General features: G+C 38.0%; 1 protein-coding gene and 1 non-coding gene across 2 annotated transcripts; both read left to right on the plus strand.

The window, feature by feature from the left end:
- Nucleotides 1–25,398, plus strand: MRPS31 (mitochondrial ribosomal protein S31). The gene is made up of 7 exons (XM_061434711.1): nucleotides 1–206; nucleotides 3,597–3,881; nucleotides 7,773–7,928; nucleotides 8,646–8,786; nucleotides 11,593–11,672; nucleotides 15,216–15,359; nucleotides 25,091–25,398. Exons 1-7 carry the CDS (start codon nucleotides 82–84, stop codon nucleotides 25,318–25,320), a joined length of 1,161 nt encoding a protein of 386 aa, XP_061290695.1. The 5' UTR covers nucleotides 1–81; the 3' UTR covers nucleotides 25,321–25,398.
- LOC133258692 (small nucleolar RNA SNORA71) lies at nucleotides 11,698–11,829 on the plus strand. Its single transcript, XR_009740147.1, has one exon. It is a non-coding gene; the product is annotated as a small nucleolar RNA SNORA71 (small nucleolar RNA).
- Nucleotides 25,399–25,901: the final 503 nt, after the last annotated feature.

Genomic DNA, 25,901 nt, shown 5'->3' on the forward strand with positions numbered 1-25,901 from the left:
ACGGAAGCGGGAGTCGGGGGGGCGTGTTTAGTAGAGAACGCTTCATCCGCCGTTGTTCCTAGTGTTGTTCGTTTCTCGGAGATGTTCCCGAGGGTCTCGGCGGTCCTCCCTTTTCGCCCCCTTTCCCGGCTCCCTCTGTGCTCCGCAGGCCCGGAGGCATCGGCGGCCACCGTTGTGCCCCTCGCTTCTCCGCATGGAACTGTCAGGTACCGCGTTTCCGCGCTGGTGGGCCCGCAGGTCTCCAGGCACCCCCTGTCCCGGCTCCGGCACTTTCAAGTTTAATTTTTCTCCGGCGTCCTGGGGTCCGTGTTATGACCCGCGAGAGCTTAGAAGCTGCCGCTCTAACTCTGAGCAAGGGAAAATCCCAGAAAGATAAGGTGACTTGCCCAAGGTCATAGCGTGCGTGGGGAACAGCTCCGGTCACAGGCCTGGGCCGCTGCCCTGTGCTCTGCCTACCACCTACCGCCCCTCATCTCTCTTCCCGCTTCTCCCCTCATTTTATCCAGGTTCCAGAAAGCTAAATTCTTTTGTTTTATGTGCTTTTTTTTAAAACCTCCCAAGACTGTGATGGTCTTATTCTTACCTTCATTATTGAAAGCGCTGATCTTTATGTCAGCACTGGGGTTATGCCCCGAATACACAGTCCTGCCATCGCAAAGCTTAGAGTTCCACCAAGTAGGCAGTTAAAGTATAGTGGAATAACCGCTGAGATAATGTGAGTTGCGCAGAATACGGCAGAATTCGTCGAACAGGTAATAACTGGATGAGCAGAGACGCCTGACCGTTGTAGGAGAGGTTCAGGGTGTCCTTTCTGCAAAGAAGTCTGGTAAAATCTGAAGGGGTCCCGAGGGTTTGAGTTAGCCAGGAAAAAAAAAGATTTGCAGCATCAATTCAGTTTAGTCGCTCTGTCATGACCGACTCTTTGCGACCCCATGAACCGCAGCACGCCAGGCCTCCCTGTCCATCACCAACTCCCGGAGTCCACCCAAACTCATGTCCATCGAGTTGGTGATGCCATCCAACCATCTCATCCTGTGTCTCCTCCTGCCTTCAGTCTTTCCCAGCATCAGGGTCTTTTCCAATGAGTCAGTTCTTTGCATCAGGTGGCCCAAAATACTGGAGTTTCAGCTTCAGCATCAGTCCTTCCTATAAATATTCAGGACTGACTTCCTTTAGGATGGATTGGTTTCATCTCCTTGCAATCCAAAGGACTCTGAACAGCCTTCACCAGCACCACAGTTCAAAAGCATCAATTCTTTGGTGCTCAACTTTCTTTTATAGTCCAACTCTCACATCCATACATGACTACAAGAAAGTTAGGTCGGGCTAGAGTTTTATTATTTTAGTGTTATGCAATTACTATTAAAATACTAGTTATTATTTGTTTAGTGTTATACATACATGATTTTCCTGGAATAATATAGATTACTTTCAGTAGGGCTAGAGCAGTGTTGGAAGAAAACATTGAAGCACAGGTTATATGTGAGATTCAGTCTCCTGATTGTCACCTTTCTGTTATGATACCTTTAGTGTTAATTTGACTTTCACATGTGAAATCGTAATTAGCGTTTTCCTGAATTCATTGGTACCACATGTTGAGTATTGCGGCTCTTGTGTACTGATTATAAGGATACTGATTATGCAGTTGGTTTTCATTCTGATTTTTAAGTATTTCGGTGTGTTAGCCTCTGACAATTTTATGAACAGATAAAAGAGTTTCTTTCAGCATTTTTGGAAAAAGCCATTTTCTCTTTCATTAAAGGATTTCATAAAAGTTTCATTAAAGGGTTTCATAAAGGGCTTTCCCGATGGCTCAGCAGTAAGAAATTCGCCTGCAGTGCAGAAGACACAAGAGAACTGGGTTCAGTCCCTGGGTTGGGAAGATCTTCTGGAGGAGGGTTTGGCAACCCACTCCAGTATTCTTGCCTGGAGAATCGCAAAGAGTTGAACACGACTGAAGTGACTGAGCAGGCACACAGTAAGCTACCACTTACTAGCTGTGAGAACTTGAGATACTGTTTAACCCATTGTCTTATGCTGTGTCTTGAGATCAGTGGCACCAAGTCTTGATTAAATGCAGATCCTTGGGCCTGATTCCAGACTTACCAACTGAGAATGTCAGGAATCCATGTTTTAAATAAGTTCCCTTTTTGATTCATATAACCTCTAGAGGTTAAGAACCACTCATTTAACCTATTTGGGCAGCAGTTTCTTCTATAATGTGGAAGAATATAATAATACACCCTGTCCTGTAAGATTGTAAGGATTAAATGACGTAGTAACATGGCTACTCGGATGTGGTCCTGACAGGCAGCATCAGCCTTACTTGGGAACCTGTTAGAAATGCAGACTGCAAGTCCCTCCCCAAATCTGCTGAATCAGAATCGCTGGTAGAACCAAAGAATCTGTGTTTCAGTAAGTCCTCTAGGTAGTTATTAAAGTTTGTGAAAGTGTTCTAGCCTGTTAGCTTCATGAAAGTAGGGACCTTGAGATTCTTATTTACTAATGTATCATCAGTGCCTAAAATAGTGCCCAGCATAGAGTAGATAGTCACTATATTTAATCATGACTTTCATAGGTTATACCCTGTTACCAAGACGAGCACATTCACTAGTTTTTAAGGTGCTTCAATATTAACTATATTAAAAGGTTCTTAATGCCACAAAATATAAAACTAGACATTTGGGTTCCTTAGACATTTGGGAAATCTTTTTCTGCATGAGTTTGAAATAGATGGGATCGTTTGTGGTGTTCTTTTTCATAAATGAGTCTATAAAGAAGAAAGTAGAATGGCAACTCTAGCCAGTAAATATTCTTTTTTTTCTGTCCCATTTTAGTTTACAAAGAGTGAGTGATTGGTTAAATGACATTGGTAGCTCAAGTGAGAAAGTCGAAAAGATTAGAATCACAGCCAGGACTTTTTTTTTTTTTTAAGAAAGTAACCTTTGTTATTGATAGAAGTTTCTTTATTTCATATTGTTTAATTGTGAGATACTCTTATGTCATGTTAAGAACAAGAACTAGGCAGTCTGTTAGTTTTGGGTTTAAGAATAATACATAGAAGTTTATTAACTGTGTCAGTGTTTTGCAAAGTTTTCAGTGTTGTGGAACACATAGACAGTGATATTGTATTAATACCAAACCTTGAGGTAAGTGGAAGGAGGCAACAGACAGGCACTCCAGGAGCTGCTGGCCCCGAACAGCCTTTGCTGGGCTCAGGTGGGCAGCATCTCAGCACACCTGTAACTTATTTTTGCTCACCAGTGTGTCTTAGGCCTTAGTGAGCTCTGAGCTACATGGCCCTGGGTAAGTTACATCTCTGGTTTCCAGTTTCCTTATCTGCAAAATGGGGATAATACCTACCTTATGGAGTTGATGTGGGTGTGAGAAAATATACATAAAATGTTGCACAAAACTAGGCACACAGTATGTGTTCAAGAAATGTTAAGTGCTGTTCTTACGGTTGCTAACAACAGGAATAAGCAAAAGGGAAGGGTTTGAACTGAAAGAAGTTTAAATCCATTGAAGCAATGTTTTGAGCCCTGGCTCTGTTATTTTGCATTATATTTCCATTTTTTTTTCTTTAATCTTTTCAGGACAAAATGTAATATCCAAAGATATTTTGGCACTAACAGCGTGATCTATAGCAAGAAAGATGATAAGTCTGTTCCAGCCTGTGAAATTTCCAAAGAAACGGAGAACCAAGGGAGTATAAAGGAGAATAAGAAAAAAGACTTGGTAAATATTATTAAGGGCATGAGAGTTGAATTAAGCACAGTAAATGTACAAACAACAAAGCCACCCAATAGAGGACAACTTAAAAGTTTGGAAGCTGCAATTGGCAGACTTCAAAAATCTCCGGAAGATGCCCCCCAAAAGAGGTAAATTGAATTGCAATTTGAATTTTTTTTTTTAAGTAATTTTGGAAACTCCAGTAAACTTTTTCTTTCAGAAAAAAAAAATTTTTTTTAATTAAAGTACATTGGAGGTATGGAATTAATGAAGACTAAAAATTAGTTTGTAAACACAGAGACTAATAATTAAATGAGTAATACTGTTATTCTTCTATATTTAAGTGGATATCTGTATAGAGTCTAGAGAGAGGAAAAAAATAGTGATCTAATTGAGAATTCCACATTCTTTTACATATTTATCAGTTGTTAACCACATTTAATTGCTTTAAGCTGTTTATTAACAAATTATTTACATCCTGATTTGAAGGTAGCTTTGCATCTCTGAAAGACTTCTTTATTTGAAATTTCATTAAAAAATTCCACCTAGTGTAAAATTTTGGCATTTAATTACACCTGTTTTATATGACTTCCTTTGACCAGTAATTCCAGGGCTCTCAGCTTATGTGGTTTCTTAAAAGTATTATTAATTCCTTGTGCTTGTTAAAAGAGTATAATTTACTGAATCTAAGTACAATCATGATATTTTAGCATTTTGTTGTAGTTTCTATGTCAAGATTTTGTTTTAGTTATATATAAGTATATAAATAATGATTGTACCAACGACATCATCAGTAATAAGAAATGTGGCTTTAAGATCCCTGTCACTTAGCAGAATAAACAGATAATACAGATTTCTGTACTCAGTGACTTAACGCTTTTTAATTAGTTTTTATTACAGTTGCTTTTCAATGTTGTATTAGTTTCCGCTGTACAGGAAGATAAATCAGCCATACATATACCTATATCCCCTCCCTTTTGGACTTCCTTCCCATTCAGTTTAATTCATTAAAACTTAACATTTTAATGGAATTGTTTGATTTCTATATTGTATCAAAACTACCACTGGAAGGCATAACTAGGTAGAGAGTAAGCTAATATTGATAATATTCAAACACACATTTTAAAATATTTATGAAGAATGAGGTTTTTTCCCCATTTTCCAGACCTGTTTATGATCCCTTTTGCTTTTTTATTATAGTTTAGTTAACTGTTAATGAAGTGGTTCAGATGTGTTGATTGCTTTGCAGAGATTCAGTAAGTGAAAAGTGAAAGTGAAGGTCTCTCAGTCGTGTCCGACTCTTTGCGACCCCACAGGCCATACAGTCCCTGGAATTCTCCACGCCAGAATACTGGAGTGGGTAGCCTTTGCCTTCATCCAGGGGATCTTCCCGACCCAGGGATCTAACCCAGGTCTCCCGCATTGCAGGCTAATTCTTTACCAGCTGAGCCACAAGGGAAGCCCAAGAATACTGGCGTGGGTAGCCTATCCCTTCTCCAGTGGATCTTCCCGACCCAGGAATCAAACTGGGGTCTCCTACATTGCAGGCGGATTCTTTACCAACTGAGCTAAGAGGGAAGAGATTCAGTAAAGGTAATTTTTTAAAATTGCTTTCCAATTAGGTATGAATGAGACAAGCATTAAAGCCTAGGAGAATTCTGTACTCAGACTGCTTTGTGTTGTAAGGGATTCCAGATGCACAGATCCACTGGTTTGTCTGGTGGCTCAGAATCTGCCTGCCAGTGCAGGAGACTCAGGTTTGATCCCTGGATCAGGAAGGATCCCCTGGAGGAGGAAATGGCAACCCACTCCAGTTACCTTGCCTGGAAAATCCCATGGATAGAGGAGCCTGGCTGGCTACAGTCCATGGGGTTGCAAAGAGTCGGACACGACTGAGCGAGTAACATAGACAGATGCACAGAAGTAGGTTAATCATTGTCTGATTCATGATGCACTGTCATTGCTTCGTGCATGGCCTGCTTTCAGTTTTTTTATTTGTATTATGTATTGAAACCTATGCACATTTATATAGATACCATGGATGTGTAACTATTGCCCCCAAAGTTAGCAGCATAAAACAACCAGTTTTTAATGCTCATGAATTCTGTGGGTCAGCAGTGTGGATGGAGCACAATGAAGAAGGTTAATCTCCACCACAATGTCTGGCCTCAGCTGGAAGACTCGGAAGTTCAGGAGCTGGAACCGTCTGTGGGTTTGCTCACTCTGGTCTGGCAGTTGATACTGGCTGTTAGCCGATACCTTAGCCAGAACTGTTACAGAAACACCTGTGTGTGGCCTGGGCTCCCTCATTGCAGGGTGGCTGGACCCCATCTTCACCTTCCCATCAGTAACCTTCTGTCCTGAGGCAGCCGCTGTTGTGATTTTTTTTTTTCCACCTTAATTTGGGGAGTGTCCGGAGAGAAAACGAGCCCCTAGGAATTGTGTAGTTTTTATGACCTAGCCTTCGACACTGTCACTCTCATTCCTGTTCCATACTGATTTTTGAAGGCTTCGTGCTTTCTATCACAGCAGCTGCTGGAGAACCATCTTCACAAAGATATGGTGACATAGAAAGGAATATATGTTAAAGCTGTGAACTACCTTTCACAGTCGCTGACAGACGTGGCTGATATTTCCCTGAGGTACTCTGGGGTGCCTTGGGGCACAGTTTGGGAACCAAGGTCCAGGTCTGTATTGAGGTCCCTGTGAGAGGCCCTGGAACCACATCTTTTAAGTTTCTTAGAATTCCTGTTGTCTGAAAGGTACTCGAAGGCACTGTCTAAAATCTTTCTAACATCTTAGGTTTTTACAGTCATGTCCACAGCTTTGGATCCAAATATATCATGAAACCTAATAAGACCCCTGGTGGGCACAGTGGTAACCAAAATTTCTAGCTCCTACTTTAATTAATATCCTCTTTACCAACCACTTGCTCCGATTTCAGCTACCTATTCTTTAAGGTCCCCTTTCTTTCAGTTTCTGGTAACATTGATTTACATACAACTCTCACTCACAGCTTCCTTGAGGGTCTCTTTGAGGTCAAGCTTCAGGGATTTGGGAACTTCAGTTTTCATGTTACTCATCATTTCCTGAGATAGAAAGCCAAGTAAAGTAAAACAGTAATTTGGATCCCACTAATTGAGATGGTCCTATGATGAAGTTTTGATAATTACCATATCTTGCCATTCTTGTGTCATCTATACCTTCACTCGCTTTCCATCTCCCACTTGATGATTTATGATCCCCCCTCTCCCTGGGTAAAATTTACGTACATTAAAGTATACAGATTTTAGCGGCAGGATACTGACAAATTGATGCGTGTGTGGAACCCCCACACTTTCCAAGATGCAGAGCATTCTCCAGCTTCACCTTCCCCATTGGTAACCTTCTGTCCTGAGGCAGCTGCTGTTCTGATTTTTTTTTTCCCACCTTAATTTGGCCTCTTGATATAAGTAGAATCATGCAAGATACACTTTTCTTTAATCCAGCTTCTTTCATTCATTTTCATACATGTGACGTGAGCTGAGTACTGTTTGTTGCATGGATATGTATCACAGTTTATCTGTTCTGGTGATAGTGCTTTGGGTTGTTTCCAGTTTGGGGAGATTTTGATTAAAGCTCATATAAACAGGTTTCACAGCTTTTATATTTGCTTGCAGTCTGTATTGTTTTTTGAAATAAAATGGCATCTAATTTAAAAATCCACAAATTTATCCTTTTTGAGGCTGATCCCTCATCCCTCCACCTCCATATATTGTTCTGAGTTAGTATTGTGCTGCATTAAGGATCCATTAACTTGAACTTTCAGCATTGTAACACTTATTATAAAACTGATACCTCATATTTAAGAATTCTTTTTTTTTTTAAGTTTATTGAAGTGTAGTTGATTTACAATATTGTGTTAAGAATCCTTGATTTTGTTAGGAATTGAATGGTGCTTTTCGAATGACAAGAAGTGTTTTACCCAGGAAATCAAATTTGACTTTCCACTGAAGTCATGCCTCTGTCTCTCATTTGTTTTCCATGTTCTCTTTCTGAAGCAAGTCCCTGAGCCCGGAGTTGGTGGCGGCTGCAACTGCAGTTGCTGACTCTCTCCCTTTTGACAAGCAGACCACCAAGTCGGAGCTGCTCAGGCAGCTCCGGCAGCACGAGGAAGACTCGAAGGCTCAGAAGGATGGAGAGAAACCCAAAATTAGGTTAGTGAGTCAGATAGCCGTGCCAGTGGCGCAGATACCTCCAAGAGGCTGGCTTCACTCAGTGCATGCCGAGCAGTATACGTAATATATCCATTCGTATATAAAGTATGCCTCGTAAATATTAGCAGTTTGATTTCTGTTATAACTCAAATGTTAATAAGGAAGATCACAGTTTTACAAGACCAGTGGAATGGTTAAAACTTCTTTTGAGACGTTACATAATTCTTGTCCCTGAAAAAGAAGTGGTACATTCAGTAATGTTATTAAAAATAATAAGTAACAGAATAAGAATTTCTCTGAGAAGATTTTTTTTGTTAAATAATGTGCTGATTTTAGGCACAATGTGATCACTCATTTTATTTGTATTTGAACAAACGTAATGCAGCAAATAAAAATGGCTACATTTCAACTTTAATGCAGCTTTTTAATTTAGGTGATAGGGATACAGATACTGATTGTATTTCCCCTTCTCTGGATGTGTGACAGTTTCTCACGAGTGACACCTTTAATCATGTTTTGAATGAACTTTTTTGAATAGCACTTTTAAAAGAGCAGCAGTGATCTTAGTGGTCTGTGGTATTGATAGACAACATATAGTCTTTTATTTAGACATAACTTTTCTGTTCATTATTAGTATATAGAAGTGAAATAAAAATTATATGAATCTCATGTTTCAGAAAGTTCATTACTCTTCCATAGCCCTTTCTCTTTTCTCAGTTTCAGTAACATCATATCAGATATGAAAGTTGCCAGATCCTCCACAGCGAGAGCTAGCACACGACCCGTGCACCAGATTCAGTTTGACGAAGGGGCCGATGATTTTGTTGACCGAGAGGAGGCCGCTGATCTGAGAAAACGGTACTCAGGCTCTGCACTGTATTTGATTTGATTTGTTGAACTGTCGATTGACTCTGTTGCCGTGTATATTCTTGCTGTTGGGTATCTGAACGTCACAGATACGTTTACATCTGTCTCCATAGTCTCTGCTTCCCATCTCCTAGAAAGGAAAAGGTGTACTGGCTTTAGCAGCCTTCCATTTTCTATCTTGTAAGTCGAAATGGGCCCTGCCTCACATTTGCCCTGGTTAGCGGTCTCCTGATTTAGAGTAAGTGGAGCTGACCAAACTCTGAACACACGAATGTTTTGTGAGAAGCATTATTTTTCATTCTGATGTTGCATGTTCATGTAGCCTTTACCTTTCTCTAGAATCATCTTTCTTCACACCTCAGAGAAAGGACCCACCATCAAAAAAAGGAAGATCCACTATAATACCTTTAAGTGGTAGCTTATTTGTGGCAATCTCAATTTGGTAATTTGTAGTTCTTGAAGATGCTAAGCCATGTCTTACATAGTTATTTTATAGTAGGAAGCTGCCTGTGTTTACGCAAAGTTTGTGCTTTTTCTCCTTGAAGCCTATGAAGTGATAGTTGGGGAGAGAAAGCCAAATATTTAGCATGGTCTGACAAACACTAACTGAACTTTATAGCAGCATGTGCTTAAAATTGGAGGGTTTTCTGTGTGTTGCTTATTCCATGGATTTTGTTCTACGTATAATCTCAGGAACCTGAGTTAGTGCCTTCTGGGTATTAAATTATTATTATTTTTTTTGGGGGGGGTATTAAATTATTAATTTATACAAGAGGATTGGAAAAGATGGTCAGCAGTTAATAAAGGAAGTTCAGAGGTTATAGTGACTTTGGAAGATTATTTGAATTAAAGTAATTTGTATATCTATGACATTGAACAAAGTAGAATGTGTCACTTGGAATTTAACTTAAGATTCCCCCAATAATGACCTATATGGGGATAAAATCTGAAAAAGAGTGGCTATATTTATTTGTATAACTGACTGACTTTGCTGTACAGCAAAAACTAACACAGCATTGTAAATCAACTATACTCGAGTAAAAAAAAAATTCCACAAAACACCCTAGAAAACTTCACAAAGAGCTTCTCCCAAAATATTTAACTGTAGTCATCTTTAAATCAGTCTTCGAGTCAGTCTTCTCTGAAATGATTCCATACAACTACATCAGAATGCTATATCATAGGTTGATTTTTAATGATTTGAGCTGTCATCAAAAATTAGAAGGCAACAAGGCAGAAGCTAAAAGAGTAGGGAAGGGGTTTATGTGCTTATAATGCCGGCATTAAAAAGCTGCTTACAGGACTCTAGAATAAGGGGAAGCAATGATGAGATACCAGATTGTTCACCTGCTCTGACTTGGAGCAACCTAGACAACCCAGGCCCAACTGATTCCTTCTATTAGAGGTGGAAAAGTGTGAATCCCAAGTGCTGGCTTTGAAGCCACGCTGGCCTGCACCGTGCATCTGACTAATTCCGGGACTGGCCATCTTTCATGGTCCTGTCGGTCTGTTTGCCTACCTGTGACATGCTGAATGTGAAGCCCTAGGGCATGGCTCAAATGGTAAAGAATCTGCCTGCAAGGCAGGAGACTCAGGTTAGACCCCTGGGTCCGGAAGATCTCCTGGAGGAGGGAATGGCTACCCAGCCCAGTATTCTTGCCTGGAGAATCCCATGGACAGAGGACCCTGGCGGGCTACATACAGTCCATGGAGTCCCAAACAGTCGGACACGACTGAGCTACTAACACTTTCACTTATCTAATTTTAACATGATATTTTACATTTTTTCAGTTAGTTTAATTTAGTAGAAAAAAGTAATTTGATCCAGAGAAGAATTCAGTTATTTTAAAAGCTAACCTTCCAGTTTATAACTTAGTGTTTAATCTGCCAGGAAATTTTTTCAAATAAGTATGTGAATTGATGCATAAAGCAGTTGATTAAAACGTACAAGGAAAAGTTACCTATTAACTCTGTGACATTAATTTTGAGTTAATTAAATAGTGTTGTAAATAAAGTTAATCATAATTTTAAAATTACAGAACGATCACTTTGCGAATGGCGATGTTTTGATTTTTCTATACAGTCTTTTATAATTATAATTTGTAATTAAGAAGCATGCAGTGTTTTCTACCCTTAAAGGAAAACAAATGTGGACTTTAACAATTTCTAACTTAGCATATTTTGATGTCCTTCCACAACATCAGATTTTCTAAAACCTTAATATGCAATGGATCAAATAAAAATTATAGCAAATTAAGCTGATCTTTGCAATTAAGTATTTTGAAACTTAAATTGTTGTAACTGCTTTGCTGTATTGTGATGCAAAAATTCAGGTGAATTTGTTCCTATTTTTAATTGTCAGTCCTAAAGACATGTGCTATGCTATGCTAAGTCACTTCAGTCGTGTCTGACTCTGTGCGACCCCATAGATGGCAGCCCACCAGGCTTCCCCGTTCCTGGGATTCTCCAGGCAAGAACACTGGAGTGGGTTGCCATTTCCTTCTCCAATGCATGAAAGTGAAAAGAGAAAGTGAAGTCGCTCAGTCGTGTCCGACTCTTCGAGACCCCATGGACTGCAGCCTACCAGGCTCTTCCGTCCATGGGATTTTCCAGGCAAGAGTACTGGAGTGGGGTGCCATTGCCTTCAAATGTCTGGTGTGGGTCAGTGGAATTAATTTTAATTTTTTTTTTTACTTTCAATTTTTATATTGACTTTCATATAAAAGTGTCCTCTCATAAACAATTTTTGTTGACCATGTATAAAAATATTCATTAAAATATTTTTTTTCTTTTTCAGTTTTAGGAAAAATATATTCAAGGGGAAGAGACTTAATATTTTTGAGCTTAAGCCAGTTACTGAAGAGGCACCTGAAACAGGTTTGTTAGGAAAATAAGACTGTTCTCCTGCATGGAAAGTAATTGTGGGCTGCCTGTGCCCTGGTCATTGATACTGGAGGGAGAGGAGTTGCTGAAAGATCTTTCCCAATGTTTGAAGAGCCTAGCCATCCATTCCAAACCCTGGAGTTTTCACACACTAGCAAAAAAAGTAACACTATTTCTCAGGCATGGAAACCTTCTATCTTTGAAAAATGTCCTACTTTGATTGCATAATAATCAAGTATTTTGATATTCTGTCCTGTCATTGACCATTCATACTCATGTTCAGTCTTGTCTGACTCTTTGTGACTCCATGGACTGTAGCCCTGCCAGGTTCTTCTGATCATGGGATTTTTCAGGCAAGAATACTGGAGTAGGTCGCCATTTCCTCCTCCAGGGGATTGTCTCAACCCAGGGATCATACCCCCATGGTCCTGCATTGCAGTGGATTCTGTACTCACTGAGCCATCAGGGAAGCCCTGTCTACCTGGATCTTGCTTATTCATGTAGTTGTTAACATGCTTGTGTTGGTCAGGTTTCCCCTTTGAAATGTTGCAGCCCCATGGGACACAGGAGGTAAGTACTGTCCGCTTCAGGGATCCAGATCTATAGAGTGGCTGCTAACCTGGGTTAAAATGTTAATGATCAACTATTACACTATTTGCAACACACCTCTGTGTTGTTAGATAAAGAAAAATTGTAATGTCTGCCTTCTTACTATCTAGAAGAGGAGATGTCATTTATAGATGCTAACTTGTAGAAATGCTTTAGAGATTATTTAGGAGATGGGAAGGAGAGCATTCAGGAAATGTATTTGGTGGACTTGTAGTGTTTTTTTCTTAACACACTTAGTCGGTTAGTTTTTGTTCTCTTTCCTCTTTCGGCAAGAAGTCAAATTACTTAGTCACCATTTTAATCCTAATTAAAAAAAAAAACTAAGAGTGTCCTCTTGCTTGACATTAAATTTGTTTTACTGATAAAGTAAGTGAAGGAACTCCATACAAATGATCTATTCTTATAAGTGACTTTCATTTCTAAACATTGTAAGTTAGCTTTTTGAACCTTGGTAGAAATAATTTTAGTTCTGATATTTAAGTTCCTAGGCCATCTTCCAGTGGCTCTATCAGTTATAAAAACATCTGATTTTCCCACTATTCAATAAATCTCTTGACATTAGTGGCTAGGTCTCATTGATTTTTGTATACTGAATAGCCCCTAGCCAAGTGGCTTACAAATAATAGCAATCTGTTGTCTTAAATCTTTTTTTTAACAAATTAAGCTATAAATAAATACCATGGAGAAAAGGCATTAATTCAGTCACTGTTTGTTCATTTAAACTGAAAATGCAACTAGATGACCAACCCCCTTCTTGTATTGTGACAGCTGCATTCTGTCGCAGATGATTGATGAAAAGGAAGTGCAAAAGCACAGACATGAAGAATGGATCACCTCTCCCCTGTTGAGGTGGCAACTCTTTTTTTGGCTACACTGCACTAGCAGGATCTTAGTTCCCCGACTAGACTAGGGATTGATCCGGGTCTCCCAAGGTGAATCTTAACCGCCAGACCTCCAGAGAATAACAAAGTGGCAACTCTTAAGCTTGCCTCCTAAAGGGAATTTGTTGACAGGGTAGCTACTATTGTCTGCCTAATGAACAACCAGAAGAAGCACATGGATTCTTGAAGGAGCCAGCTTGCTTTTTTAAATCACGTGTCTTATTCCTAAAATTTAAGATGAGCTGGCCCAGAGGTACTGAAAATATATGTATTTTCTAAAATAATATTAAGTGATTATGCTCTATAAAGGAAAGTAATGCACAGATTTATATAAATGTACTCTATTGAAGGCATTTTAATAAGCTCTGCTTGCATGAATCTGAAGCAAGTCTTTTGTTCCCAATTAAGTTCAAGCATAGCAACAATGTGCACACTTACATTTAGTGTTTTTCCACTGCTGTTTCCCTACCATGTGTTGATAAAAATAATGCCTGACATGTTGTTGGCATTCATTAATTATTTTTTGACTGACAGAATGAGTTCTTCCATCCCATGGTTCCCAGGTTTCGCTCCCTAAAGGGTGGTGTCTTAGACCCAACTGCTTATCCTGGAGTAACCTAGAGCTGAGAGGCAATTTAGCCTCATGGAAAGAGTTTTGGTGTTGTGTAGATCTTGATTATTAAAATTAAGATTCTGCCTTACTAACCTCTCGGAGTCTCCCTTTTCCCACTTATGAAATGTGGGTAATACATACATCTCAAGGATTAAATGAGATAATATAATTAAAATGTCAAGTATGTTTGGATGGACTTCCTACGTGGCTCAGTGGTAAAGAATCCACCTGCCGATGCAGGAGACTCAGGAGACACAGGTTCAATCCCTGGATCAGGAAAATCCCCTGGAGAAGGAAATGACAACCCACTCCAGTATTCCTGCCTGGGAAATCCCATGGACAGAGGAGCCTGGTGGGCTACCGTCCAGAGGGTCACAAAAGAGTCGGACACTACTTAGCGGCTAAACAAGAGTGCCTGGAACACAGTGGACGTTCAGTAAATAGTTTGAACTCTTAATGATGATTATGGAAAAAACATAAGTTGATCAGTGTCCACTGAACAAATTTAAAAGTAACCATGATAATTAAATTATTTTCTGTTATGATTACTCTAACTGTGGCTAATTAGCCTAGCTGCTGGAGTCTTCTCCTTATCAGATGTACAAGACCAACATACTTCATATTAGTGGTCAGTGTGGGGTCAGGCATAGTCATACATGAACTTCCATGTACAGATCTATGTATGGATCCTTTTGAGTAAATAGGAGTAAAATAATGGTGTGATAGGTGTATTCTTAACTTCTTAAGAAACTGCCAAACTCTTTTACAAAGCGGTTGTACCATTTTACATTTCCACCAGCAACAATTGGTGAGAGTATGACTCATTCTTCAAAGATGTCTTGAATTTCCAAAGGAAATAAATGATTGAAATGTGATATGGTGATCATAATAAGCTAACATTATATTACCTTACTCAGAGTTGGTTGTGAGGATTAAATGGACTAATATATAAAAAGCATTTAGCACAGAGTAAATGCCCAGTATACATTAATGGTATTATCATTGCCATTGTTATTGTAGTTTAGTTTATATTACCTTAATTTAGTTTACTTATCTTGACAGACTAAAAACAAACAGTCTAGAGTTTAAAGATCAAAATCACATGTTGTATAAAAGTTTTCACATTCGTCAAAAGGATCCTTGAACAAATGGACGTTTCTTTTCTCCTTTTCAGTAGAGGGGACTGTGAGACTAGGGGTTAATTACCTAGCATTGTAGTAAAAACAAAAGTTGAGGCTTGCAGTCATTGTGGTTGTAGTCTTTATATATAGTTTTTGTTTCCATTTTAGCTATCAGTGACCTTTTGTTATATACTGTTTAATTATGAGTTTCAAGATCTGAAAATATATTGCCAGTTTAGAGGTGATGATAACATTTTTTAAAGAAAGATAATTACATAGAATAGTGCATATTTCAAACGTCTTTATTCTACAGAGGCAGCACCTTCTCTTTGGGATGTAGAATTTGCTAAGCAGTTAGCTGCAGTCACTGAACAGCCCTTTCAGAATGGTTTTGAAGAGATGATCCAGTGGACAAAAGAGGGGAAATTGTGGGAGTTCCCAATTAACAATGAAGCAGGTAAGTCTTAACATCAGAGGTTTATAAAACTCTGATTGAGATTAATCTGGTAGATGTTCAGTTGTAAGTTCTGGATATTTACCTGAATTTCAAAACTTAATGTAGACATCTTTGTGATGTCCTAAAAGAAATCTGATGATGTTTTTAAGAATACTAAGATTTCACTTAATTCTGATTGTTCGATAAGAAGGTAAAGTTATATGGCAGAAATGACATCATTAATTTCTATGACATCCCGGTGTTGAAAACTGCAAATGACAGTTTTGTGCTTGCTAAGCAGGAGATAACCTGGTAAATCTTCTAATACATTAAATACTGGGTAAGGTCATCCTTCAGTTTGGGGCAATGTTACAACTCTTTAAGTCATACACTAGTATCTTTTATTTGAAACCGTTGCTTTAACGAGGCACATGTTTCTTGTATTCAAAACCTCTCAAAGCAAGTATGTTTGGAGACTTTGAACTTCCTGAGAACTCTGGCTGCATACCTAGATACTTGGAGCTGGTAATAAACTATTATCTACTTTCCTGGAGATCTCTCTGGAGGTGTTACCTCTTCCTCAGTCAAAAGGAAAACAGTATTAACTATGCTATTTATTTTTTATGGCACCCATGATAATCATCAGCCAAACATGCCATTGAATATTTATAGGTGTATTTTCAGTTAGAAGAGATTCATTTACTTTTATGGTAAGATTAGCTAGAAATTGCAAACACCTCAGGAAGACTTAAGAAAAAGTAGTCCATATTTTAACCTTTGTAATATTCTGCACTGTAATATTTTAATTTTTGATAACCTTTCATTTGTTTGGATAAGTGGAGTGGAGTTTAAATAGTCTTATATTTACATATAGTAGTATTTTATATAGGAAAACTTTAGGAACTTAAACATCCTTTAGCAAATTCTTAATATTTTAAATATTTGTATGATATATTCAATAATATAGAAATCTGTGTTTCATCTATTACATAATGTACATTCTGGAAGGTATCAGGGTAAGGTAAAAAAACAAAACCCAAATCCACAGACTTGTTTGTATAAACCTGAATACAGATTCCAACTCTGTCAGTTATTAGCCATTTGCCTCTGAGGTAATAATTTAACCTCCTGAGCTTTAGTTTCCTCATCTGTAAATTAAAGAAACCTCATTGGAAGAATGTATGAATTAAATCAGGTAAGTTAGTGAGTTGCTCACTACAGTTCTTGGCATATAATACTTAGAAATAAATGTTAGTTCCTTTCCCCTCTTGTATGTGATCATAGAATTTTAAAATAGCAAAAAAAAAAAAAAACCCCAAAACTAAGAAATACAATCTATGATGTTAAGGGAAGACTTTGTTCCATATTTGTTGAAGCTTGGGTGTTCCAGGTCCTCATGGTGACAGACATGTTTTAAAACCCATTATTGAGGTAGAATATGCGACTTGACTTAAGAGAAACAGCGAACCGTGGTGGTTAGAGTTCAAGTGCCTGAGTGAGGCTTAATCTCTCCCAGCCTCAGGTCCTCCGTCTTATAAAATGATAGAAATAGTAATAGGACTCATTTTATGGGATTCTTCTGAAAAACAAGTGAGTTTATACAAGTCACCATCATCATCCCTGTTTGTACAACAATGATATTGTGAGGGGATTTGCTATTATAAGTATTTTCTCTTCTATAACATTTTTAAATCTCAAAATATTCACAAGGATATTGTGTATTTTCTAGGTACCACCAAATAGGATCATAGGAAAGCATGACTTGGTGGTACATTGTCATCAGCAGTGAAACATTTCAGTTCATCAAAATCTTGTGTGTTCAGATGCTAAAGAATTTATCTTAGATTTGGCCTGGTTTTCAAGAAAGTGTGATTTCTGCAAAAGGGAAAAAAAAACCCAAGCATGTTTTCTGGTCAGGTTGGGGAGATAAATGTGACAAGTGTCCATATACACTGTACACGTTATTGATGCTTTGGGGTCAGAAAGGGAGGTATCTCATTTCCAGCTCCTGAAGGCAGTTGTTATCTGAGTGAAAAACAGGAAGGGGACTGTGGAAACTTTCTCACTTTGATCACCTGCCTCAGCACATACTTAGGATCTTCTCAGTACGTTAATAAGAGGACTGGCCTTAGAACCTGGAGTCTTAGCCCTTTAGAAACGTTCTTTCATGTTTCTTATACTTCGGATTTAAGAGTAATGAAATATCATGCTCTCTCTCCTAATAATTAGTTTCATGAAGATTTACTTCTATACTTTTGGAAAAAGATTCCCTCCGCCCCCAAAGAAAAAACGGGCTTACCATGTCAGGTTGGGAACACAATGCTGAAAGCATCTTAAAGGCATGTCCTGTGTTTACAATTTACTTCCCAGTGTTGTGTCTTTCTGTTACATTAAAAAAAAAAAATTGTTGTTTGTTTTGCCACTTAAAATGTAAAAATTGACTTTCCAATTTGATGGGTTTTTTTTTTTTTTTTTTTTTGGCCAGTTAAGACCTGGCTTGTCCCTTCTGATGTGCTTTTCCAGTCCAGAGATGTATAAGAACTATTGCTGCTGCTACCAAGTCGCTCTGTGCCACCCCATAGACGGCAGCCCACCAGGCTCCCCCGTCCCTGGGAGTCTCCAGGCAAGAACACTGGAGTGGGTTGCCATTTCCTTCTCCAATGCATGAAAGTGAAAGGTGAAAGTGAAGTCGATCAGTCACGTCCAACTCTTAGCGACCCCATGGACTGTAGCCTACCAGGCTCCTCTGTCCATGGGATTTAACAGGCAAGAGTACTGGAGTGGAGTGCCATTGCCTTCTCTGTATAAGAACGGTTAGGTGGAATTATTCCCAGTAGATTTTGCAATAAGATCACTTTTATTTTAGCTTTGGCTTTATCTAAATTTAATCCCATTTTTATCATCATCCAGTTAATAAGAGTCGTGCTCTTGAATATTCATCAGCCATGTATATACCACCAAATTACAAGTGTCTTTGAAATGCCCTCCAAGAGTAATTCTCAGTTTGGAGGCTTCAGTGGGCAAAAAAGCTCAGTCATGGATGTCAGTCATGCTTTTATTTTTCAGTTGGTTTAAATTTGTTCACTTATAGCATGCCATCCTTTGCCAGGGTGTCTGGAATGAATGCTATGACATGAGCTAGCAAGAATAGTTTAAAAAGCTCAGAATTACCATAAAACTCAGTGGTTGTTATGTGGGAGGGTATAGTGTGGAGAAAGTTGGGGCAAATATAAAGATGATTAGGTCTGTGTTGTCTGAAACAATCTGCTGGTTGTTTCAGATGGTGGCCAGTGAACAAGAGCCGCAGAGTACTGCCAGGAAAAGAAATAACAGTTTTGACAAAATAGAAGTGAAAACAAGTCAAAGTGAAAGTGAATTTGCTTCAGTGCTGTAATATACTCTTTGTCAAATTGGTCGTTGCTATTAGCTGGATTTTACCTTTTATTTGCTGTACTGTATTTTTAGCTGTAGTCAGTAATATTAACACATTATTGACCAGGGGATTTTTGCAGAAACTAATGCCTGTGGCGTTAATACGTCTCCAGTCAATAATGTGTTAAATGGCGTTCACTAATATTTAAAGCAGAATTAGACACAGATTTAACCTATGTTGCTTTAGTTGATTGTACACCACTGGGGTTTCCTTCTTGTCTTTAATTTTCCACTCTTATTTTTTCCTTACTATATTTTGTTTCTTTTGCTTATTAAAAAGTATTTTAAGCTATAGAAATGAATGTATGAAAGTTTACTCACAAAAACGTAATACAGAAGAATAAAGAATAAACTTTACCCCTCAGTTCTCTTCCCTTTTCCTGAAGCAACCATTGCCAGTAGTTTGATGTATGTCCCCACATCCACCTTAAATGATAGTCTCACATTTATCTGTTGTTCTGGTCTAAATGGGGCCGTATGATACATATAGTGTCCTATAGCTTTTAAATTTTATTTATTTTTATTTAGCAGTATGTCTTAAGCATTTCCTTGTCAGTACATAGAGATCAACTTTGTTTTAATAGTTCTATAAAATGGGAACTATTTATGTATTTTGTACTATGCCATTGTATGAATGACTGAAATTTATTTTTACCATTTTCCTATTGATGAATAGAGCTTTAGTGAATCCTGTTATACATATCCTTCTGTCCATGTCTGAGTATGTTAATTCAAGGGTCAAACAATAGGCATATTTTAAATTGCAATAAATATGAACACATTCTCTTCTAATAAGATAGCCAATCGATCCTCCAGCTGGTGAGGATGACTCCACCGTTGGTGGGAGTGGGGAGGAATGATTCACTAATCAGCATACAGACTTTCACTTAATTCCCCTGCTTACCAGTTAAATGATTCATTCCTCTTTTTGTTTTAGTTTCTCCAAAAAATAAAACTGCCCATCTTCTTTGGGAGATGGATGGTGTAGTTATCTAGAGGTACAGGTAGAAAATAGATCATGGGAGATCTAATTATCCCCTAAACCAGTTTTAATTAGTCTTCTGTTTTTTGTCCCTCATCCCCATTCCTAATTTCAGTGGTATATGATGTCACTAATTTCCAAAGCCTTTGATGTCTGTTTGCTTCTTAATTTGGTTTTAGCATTTTTCAACTCAGCTGAGTCAGTTAGTACTTATCTGTCCACTTTCCTTCTAACATTTTGGTGATAACTCCTGTTACAGTTTCATTTTCTGTTCTGTTTATCTTTGAACTTTTTAACTTTTTATTCCTTTTACTGCCATTTAGTAGGTGTTAAAAGGGAGCAGAGATTTTAAAAATCATGGTTCAATCTACATTTTAACTAGAAGTCCTTGTTGCTTATCTTTTAACTGTTCAGAGTGCCTTTAACCAACAAAGATTTTAATTTGGATGTAGATCTGTTAGCTTTTTCCCGTTTAATCTATCTGGAACTTAGTTTTGTATATAGTATCCCTTCTTTATCGCTTTCTCTCTTTTTTTTCTTTGTTTTATACTTCCCAGTACTACTTGGCTTTCTTCACTCATTGACTCATTCAGGAAGGATCTGTTCATTATACCTTCTAAGTTAAAAAGATGATTGATTTATCATCTAGAGAAAGAGTAATAAGATAAGATCACCTATGCCCTTAGATGCTTTTCCCCCTAATAGAGCATGTCATAATTTCTGTACTTGTCTAACTCATTATGACTTTATGTCAGAGATAGTTGGTCTGTTAATGATTTAATAAATTAATTATTGATCTTATATTAGCACAGCTATTTTAAAAATAGTTTCTCTTGCACAATTTTCTGTCTTAAGTCTTATATCTTAAGTACATCTAAGGAGACTAATAACCATAAACATTCAATCCAGGAGTCACCCTCAGATTTTTGAGAACAATTATTACCTTGATTTATTATGTTTCCAATGCTACAGACCTTATTTTTTAGCCCTAACATACTCTGTTCCAAATGTTATTGAACATTGAAACCTGCCTTGTTTTTCATATTACATTAGCCATATTGGTATTTTTTTCTTTAAAAGAATATTGTCATGTGGAACTGGAAGCAGTACTTGATAATATGGAAAAGATCTTTAGCAGAGTGAGACTTTTTTTCATTTTTACCTCATATTGCATTTTCCCTATTCCTATCCCCAGGTGTATATGCCTTAAAAACAAAACAAAAGTAAAGATGGAACAACATGATTGCCTGGTGAAGTAAACTATTGATAACCGTAGAGAATTCTCAATGGGATTCAAGGAAAGATTTTTTTAAAACAATAATTTGTCTGTAAAAATACACATGAATTTAGGAAAAGGGCTAGAAGGATATACACCATAAAGGTGATTAGTCTTGGAAGTAATTGGCCTTGAAAAATGTGAATAGGAACTTTGGAGGGTTATGGGATAGAGAACAACTTCCGTTTAAAATATCCCTGCATGTCTCTTTTCCTGTATTTCATCGAATACAACATACTTTTGTTTTTCAAAGTTTTAAATATCTCTGAAGCTGATGTATCTTACTATGCTAGTCGGGCTGCAGTGAAGAGATAGCTGTCACTGCCTGTGGATATGCGTCTAAATTTGCACTGGGAGCATCAGAAGAGGCCATAGTGGAGCCCTTAAGAAATGCTGCATCACACATGTTCTTAAAGGGAGGTTGGAAAGCATGGCCACTGACAACCCAGAGTTGAAAAGCCAGTTCAGAAGAGTTGGATTCTGAATGTGAAGAAGTCTTGTGTGTTAGTTGCTCAGTCACATCCAATTCTTTGCAACCTGTTAAGACTGTAGCCCACTGGCGTCCTCTGTCCATGGAATTCTGCAGGCAAAAATACTGGAGTGGGTTGCCATTCCCTTCTCCAGGGGATCTTCCTGACCCAGGGGTTGAACCCATGTCTCCTGCATTGCAGGCAGATTCTTTACTGTCTGAGCCACCAGGGGAGCCTGAAGAAGTCTTAGGAAAACCTTAACCTTAAAAAATTCTGTTTTTGCTACATAACAAACCACTCCAAACTTAGTAAAACAACAGCTAAGTAATAACTGCTCATGAGCTTATGGGTTTTCTGGTTGGCTTGGGTAGGTGCCTGGGGTTGGATCAGTCTAGATTGGTTTCTCTCACATGTCTAGCTGAGGTTGGCTGTTGTCAGGGGAGGCAATAAGGGGGTTTTATGTCACTCATCATTCATGGGCTAGGCTGGGCTTGTTCACCTAGCTGTAGAAGAGTTCCTAAAACAATAGTAAAGGCTTTTCAGGCCTTTGCATTGACTTTGGTAATGTCCCATTGACCAGGCAGGTCACCTGGCCAACCTCGAATTTAAGGGTTGGAGCAACAGGCTGTATCTACCTCTTTATGGAAAGAAGGGCAAAGGCACATTGCAAAGGGTTATATATACAAGCATAGTAGTAGTGTGTGGCCATTTAGCAATCTAAACCTTGATTTGTTTATTGTGTGTTTTAGTTTTTATAAAAGTGATGACTAGATCTTTAAATGTTCAAATAAAATTTTAAAAATCTCTTTCAATAAGTGGAAGATAATTCTAACTGATGAGATTGCATTTTTAAACTGTTTTGAGATAATTATGGGTTCATATCCAGTTGTAAGAAATGGTAAATATTCCATATACTCTGTGCCCATTTTCCCCTAGTAGTTATGTCACATACAAGCACAGGACGGCATACAGCCAGGCAGGCAGCATCCATAGTGTTCCAGCCATGTTCACATGTCACCATTTCACATGTACTCTATTGGCGCGTGTGTTTGTGTGTTCTGTGTAGTTGTACCGTATATGTAGGTTCATGTGACCATCACCACAGTCAGGATGCAGACCAGTTCTGTCACCTCCAGGATCTCTCTTAGGCCGTTTAATAGCCACATTTCACTCACCTCCCACTGCCTCCCCTTCTTAGTCTCTGATCCCTGGCAATCACCAAATCCATTTTCCATTTCTCTAATTTTTTCCATACAAATGGAATCACATAGTGTGTAGCCTTTTTTCCGGGTGGCCCCCCCCCCCTTAGGATAATTCATTCTCTGGAGATTTATCCAAGTTGTTACATGTGTCAGTAGGGGTTTTTTTGCTATTGTTTTTATTGCTGAGTAATATTCCGTGGTTCGAATGTACCTTATTGTTTAACCGTTCAACTGATAAGAGACATCTGGGTTGTTTCCAGTTTTTGCCTGTTAACAATAAAGGTGCTATAAATATTCATGTACAGGTTTCTGTATGAATACAAATTTCCATTTTCCTGGGATAACTACCGAGGGGTGCAATTGCTGGGTTGTATGGTAGTTAAATATTACTTTTTAAAGAACCTTTCAAGTTCTTTTCAGAGTGGCTATGGCATATTATATATATAGTTTAGACCATTATCCGTTCTTTGTTAATTTGAAGTGTGAAGCTTTGATTCTTTTTCTTTCTGGTCAGTGATACCCAGTTCTCCTGGCACCATTCATGGAAAAGACTATCCTTTCTCCATGGAATCATCTATGCATCTTAAAGTTGGCATATTCGTGTGGATCCATGTTAGTCTGTTACGGCTTCCATAACAAAATATCACAGACCGGGTACCTTAAACAGCAGAGTAGACTTTCGCATAGTCTGCAGGCTGGAAGTCCAAGACCCAGGTGTTGGCGGTGTTAGTTTCTCTAGAGGGCTCTCTCCTTGGCTAGCACATGGCCACCTTTTCATTCAGTTGTGTTTTTTTATCACACATTATTTATATTAATTTCCAACCGTTTGAAGATTTTCCTGCTGTTTTCCTGTTACTGATTTCTGTGTTGATTCCTTTATTATCAGAGAAGATACTGTGTATTATTTCAGTTATTTTAAACGTGTTGACGTTTGTTTTGCGACCCAGGGTATGGTTAAACTAGGTGAGCGTTCCATGGTTGCTTGAAAAGAATTTGTGTTCTGCAGTAGTTTGGAGTGTTCTGTAGATGTCAGTGTAATCCTGTTGGTTAATATTTGGTTCTTCTGTGTCTTTTCTAATTTTCTACTTGGCTGTTTTATCAGTTGCTGACAGTGGGATAGTAAAACTGTAATTGTGGATTTTTCTAATTCTATGTTTCTATCAGTTTTTCTTTCATGTATTTAGAAACTTTTGTTTGGTGAATGCATAATTCAGGTTGCTATCTTCTTAGTGGGCTAATCCCTTTATTATGTAATATTCCTCTTTCTGATATTTGCTCTGGAGTCTGCTTTATCTGATGTTCATGTAGCCACTCATGCATTCCTTTTTAAAAATTAATGTTAGCAAGATATGTCCTCCTCCATACTTTGAACACCTGTGTTACAGGTGTTTGAAGTGAGTTTCTTGTCTACAGCATGTAGTTGGATCATGTTTTTCTTTTGATTGGTATAGGCCATTTACATTTAAGTAGTTATTGATTTGTTAGGATTTAAGTCTCATTTTGTTTTTTGTTTTTGTTTTTCATTTTTCTGTTTCTCCTCTGTTTTTTCTTGGCTTTCTGTGAGTTGCCTGAATATATCTTAAGAGTCCATTTTATGTGTTTTTTAGTGTAGTTTGTATAGTTTTCTTAGTGGTTTCTTTAGATATTAAAATATCCATTAGTAATAATTACTGCTCCATTTTGAATATTTGTAAAATGCTAAGCAGTGTAAAAGAGTTTTACAAGCTTTCTGTCTATTTAATCTTTAATCTTTACAAAAACCCCATGAAGAAGGTGCTGTTCTAATAATACTCATTTTGTGCCTGAGGAAACTGATGTTCAGAGAAGTTAATTTGCCCAGTCACATAGTTGTTAAATTGGTGAGCAAACCTCTGTCTGACTCTAATGTTCATGCCTTTAACTGTAATACTACCTCATTAATGTTAGTTTTATAGTATAGTGGGGGTTTTTGGATTAATTTATTTATTTTAATTGGAGGCTAATTACTTTACAATATTGTGGTGGTTTTTGCCATACATTGACATGAATCAGCCGTGGGTGCACATGTGTCCCCCTGTCCGAAACCACCCCCCTCCCCCCCCCCCACCCCATCCCTCTGGGTGGTCCCAGGGCACCAGCTTTGAGTGCCCTGTTTCATGCATCGAACTTGGACTGGTCATCTGTTTCACATATGATAATATACATGTTTCAATGCTATTCTCTCAAATCATCCCACCCTCACCTTCTCTCGCACAGTCCATAAGTCTGTTCTTTATATCTGTGTCTCTTTTGCTATCTCGCATATGGGGTCATCATTACCATCTTTCTAAATCCCATATGTATGTGTTAATATACTGTATTGGTGTAGGTTTTACATTCAAAATTGTAATGTATTTTGTCTCATTTCCTAGGTTTTGATGATGATGGTTCAGAATTTCATGAACATATATTTCTGGATAAATATCTGGAGGGTTTTCCAAAACAAGGACCAATTCGCCACTTCATGGAGCTGGTGACCTGTGGCCTTTCCAAAAATCCATATCTGAGTGTTAAACAGAAGGTTGAACATATAGAGTGGTTTAGAAATTATTTTAATGAAAAACAGGATATTCTAAAAGAAAGTGGCATAAACTTTAGTTGAAGACCATGGAAATTTTTCTTTCAAGCTGTTGGAGATTCATATTATAACTAAATAAAATAATTTTACTAGAAGTTTTAATATACTGTGTTCATTATTGTATCTGATTTGAATGATATAAATACTAAATAATTTAAAAGTATATATGGTAGTAATTGAAAAATATTCCTGCATGGAAAAAAAATTCACCAGCTTTTATGGATTCAACTAGTAATTCTAAACAAAAAGAATATCTTAGAATTAGTAATAAGACAACTTTCTCTAACCTTTTTCTTTTCATGCAGTAAGCATACTTCTTTGAAATATAATTACCATATATCTGATGTCATCAGAGGGCTATAACAGTTGAGAGGATTTACAAACTTACATGCATGGACTATATATAAACATGCAGTTTCTATATTTGCGTATTTGTGCTCAGTTGTGTCTGATTCTTTGCAACCCCACAGACTGTAGCTCACCAAATTCCTCTCTCCATAGAATTTTTCAGGCAAGAATACTGGAGCAGGTTGCCATTTCCTACTCCAGGGGATCTTTCCAACCCAGGGATTGAACCTGCGTCTCTTGCATCTCCTGCATTGGCA

Source organism: Bos javanicus, chromosome 12 (genome assembly GCF_032452875.1).
Source record: "Bos javanicus breed banteng chromosome 12, ARS-OSU_banteng_1.0, whole genome shotgun sequence".
In the NCBI taxonomy this organism is placed as follows: domain Eukaryota; kingdom Metazoa; phylum Chordata; class Mammalia; order Artiodactyla; family Bovidae; genus Bos; species Bos javanicus.